This window comes from Brassica oleracea, chromosome C5 (genome assembly GCF_000695525.1).
Source record: "Brassica oleracea var. oleracea cultivar TO1000 chromosome C5, BOL, whole genome shotgun sequence".
Taxonomy (NCBI): Eukaryota; Viridiplantae; Streptophyta; class Magnoliopsida; order Brassicales; family Brassicaceae; genus Brassica; species Brassica oleracea.
In genome coordinates this window covers 17,104,380-17,106,883 of record NC_027752.1, presented here as the reverse complement: position 1 = coordinate 17,106,883, position 2,504 = coordinate 17,104,380, and the positions used below count along the sequence as shown (strand labels likewise).

General features: G+C 37.7%; 1 protein-coding gene across 1 annotated transcript; it reads left to right on the top strand.

The window, feature by feature from the left end:
• Nucleotides 1–251: 251 nt before the first annotated feature.
• LOC106293911 (F-box/kelch-repeat protein At3g04660-like) lies at nucleotides 252–1,458 on the top strand. The gene has a single exon (XM_013729544.1). It carries the CDS (start codon nucleotides 284–286, stop codon nucleotides 1,442–1,444), a length of 1,161 nt encoding a protein of 386 aa, XP_013584998.1. The 5' UTR covers nucleotides 252–283; the 3' UTR covers nucleotides 1,445–1,458.
• Nucleotides 1,459–2,504: the final 1,046 nt, after the last annotated feature.

The following is a 2,504-nucleotide window of genomic DNA, read 5'->3' as shown; positions in this document are numbered from 1 at the left end:
CTTTGAAACTTTACTTGCCTCATTTAGGAAAACATGTTCGAATTACTAGTGAGTTTCGAACTTTAGAAGATTATTTGGGTCTCGACCTATACATTTGAAACCTAGCTCGGCTCATTTAGAAAAACAAGTTTGGATTACTAGTCGGTTTAGATCTTTAGAGAATTATTTGGATCTTGGCCCACATATCTACTGGTATATATAAAAGTTATCTCTAGGTTTAAGAAAAATATTAGGGTTAAGAGTCAAAAGAATCCAACAGTGAGAGGCAGAGCTGAAAACAATCATGAAAAGGGTAAAGAGGTCTAAGAATCAAGACGAAAGGATTGTAAACGATCCGTTTACGAACCTTGCTAATGACATGATCATAGAGATTCTCATGAAACTGCCGCCGAGATCCATAGCCAGGCTCCATTTCGCTTCTAAAGAATCGTCATCGATAATCCTTGACAAAAAGTTCATCCAGTGGTACATGACCCGATCTTTAACTCAGCCACGTTATCTTATCTCACTGCACCGTGGCGGATACATGCAGATGCAGCTCTTTCAATCCTTGTCTCAAGACCATCCGTATAATCATAACATGGTTAGTTATGAAATGGAACCCGATGTACTGTATGAATTTACTCCACCTGTTCGCGGCTTGATCTGCGGTCGGGACTTTACCAAGATGATTGTCGGAAACCCTAGTACGGGTCAGTTCGTATCGTTACCTAGAGTCAAAACGAGGAGGCAAGATATATTGTCTGTTTTTGGATATGATCCAGTTAATGATGTATACAAAGTGTTGTGCATGACGGTGGTACTTAAACGTAGTCACATGTCTCGTAATGGTAATGCTGTATCGTGGGAGGATATTGTGTCGGAGGAGCATCAAGTGATCACTCTAGGAGCTAAAGAAAAATGGAGAATGATCGAGTGTGAGTATCCACATCGTCATAACTCTGGATGTAAAGGGATATACAAGGATGGGTTCATGTATTATTTAGCTACTTACCAGAAAAAAAGATCTCTAATGAGCTTTGATCTGAGTTCTGAAGAGTTTAATGTTACTAAGCTACCTGAGGATCAGATGCTTCAACAGTATGGTGAGCTGGTGAATCACGCTGGAAAGGTAACCATAGCGTATCAGGCATATAACCGCAACGTTGACCTATGGGTTCTGGAAGATGCCAACAAAGAAGTATGGTCAAAAAAATTTGTGGTTCCTCCTCTGTCGATAGATTTTTTTGGAAGGTTTCGTGACCTCGTGTTCATGGGTATACTTGGTACTGGGGAGATGATATTCGCATCGCGCTCCCCTCCGTTCTTTTTTGTTTGTTTCGATCCCAGGTCAAAAAAGGTCAGAGAAATTGCGATTCATGGAATGGGAGGGGCCTCTCGTCATAATATCCAAATCTTTTTCGATCATGTAGAGAGTTGTATGGTTCTGCCAAAGGTATGTTAATCCTTATTACTGTAATTGTGACACCTGATAAAACAATATGTTCAGTCTTTTCATCATCAATTACTTTGTATGATTGTGGATTATATATATATATATATGCATGTATGAATTGTTTAAAGTTTTGGTTTTGGCAGGAGCTAAGACCATCTTTAACCCTAGCACCTTTAATGGGTTGCTTAATCAATTTTTTACTAATAAATGATTAAGCACCCCTCAAGCACCACTTTTTCAACAGCTTGATTAAGCACCCTTCAAGTAGCACTTCTTATTTTATTAGGGTATTTGTTATAAAAGTAATGGAAAAGTCTATTTTTATTCATAACATACAGATTCCTTATATAGGAGATTACACCGTCATAGATAAATGGAAAGATTACAAATCATAATCTCTTGGTTATGAGCCATCCACAATCTGGTTCATAACACTCCCCCTTGGATGACATAACCATTTAGAGCTTGTAATGTGCTTTAATGTTGCCTCATTAAAACCTTACCAGGAAAATTCAATTGGGACAAAACCATGGTGAAGAAAAAAGAGTACAACACACATTACTCCCCCTGATTTGGACATTACCGAAGGTCCCTTGGACCTCTCCAATTTTCTGCAATTGGTGATGAAGATCTTGGGCAGAATATGCTTCGTCCTCGAACATGATAGTTGGTTCTTCTTTACCATCGGCCATGCCACAATCTGATCGAACATATTGAGTCATCGACCTCAAATACACACACACGAAATCTTGGATGATGTTGTTGTGATATGCGTGTACCACCATATGTAAAACATAATCTGTCTGAAAACAAATCAACAAAACCAAATAACCCCTCTTTGGGCTGGAAAAATTTATAAAATTATACGGTTGCAAAATTATTTTATTTTTAGAGTTTTACTTAACTTTGTTAAAAATAGTTTATGGTGGACCAAAAAAATATCAGAAATAGATAAACCAAAAAAATACACCACTGACAAATCTTGTATGAGTTAGAACCCGTCGACGTTTCATTAATAATCCAAAATAGAAATAAAATCTCCGAACAGAGAAAACATGCAAGGGAAAAA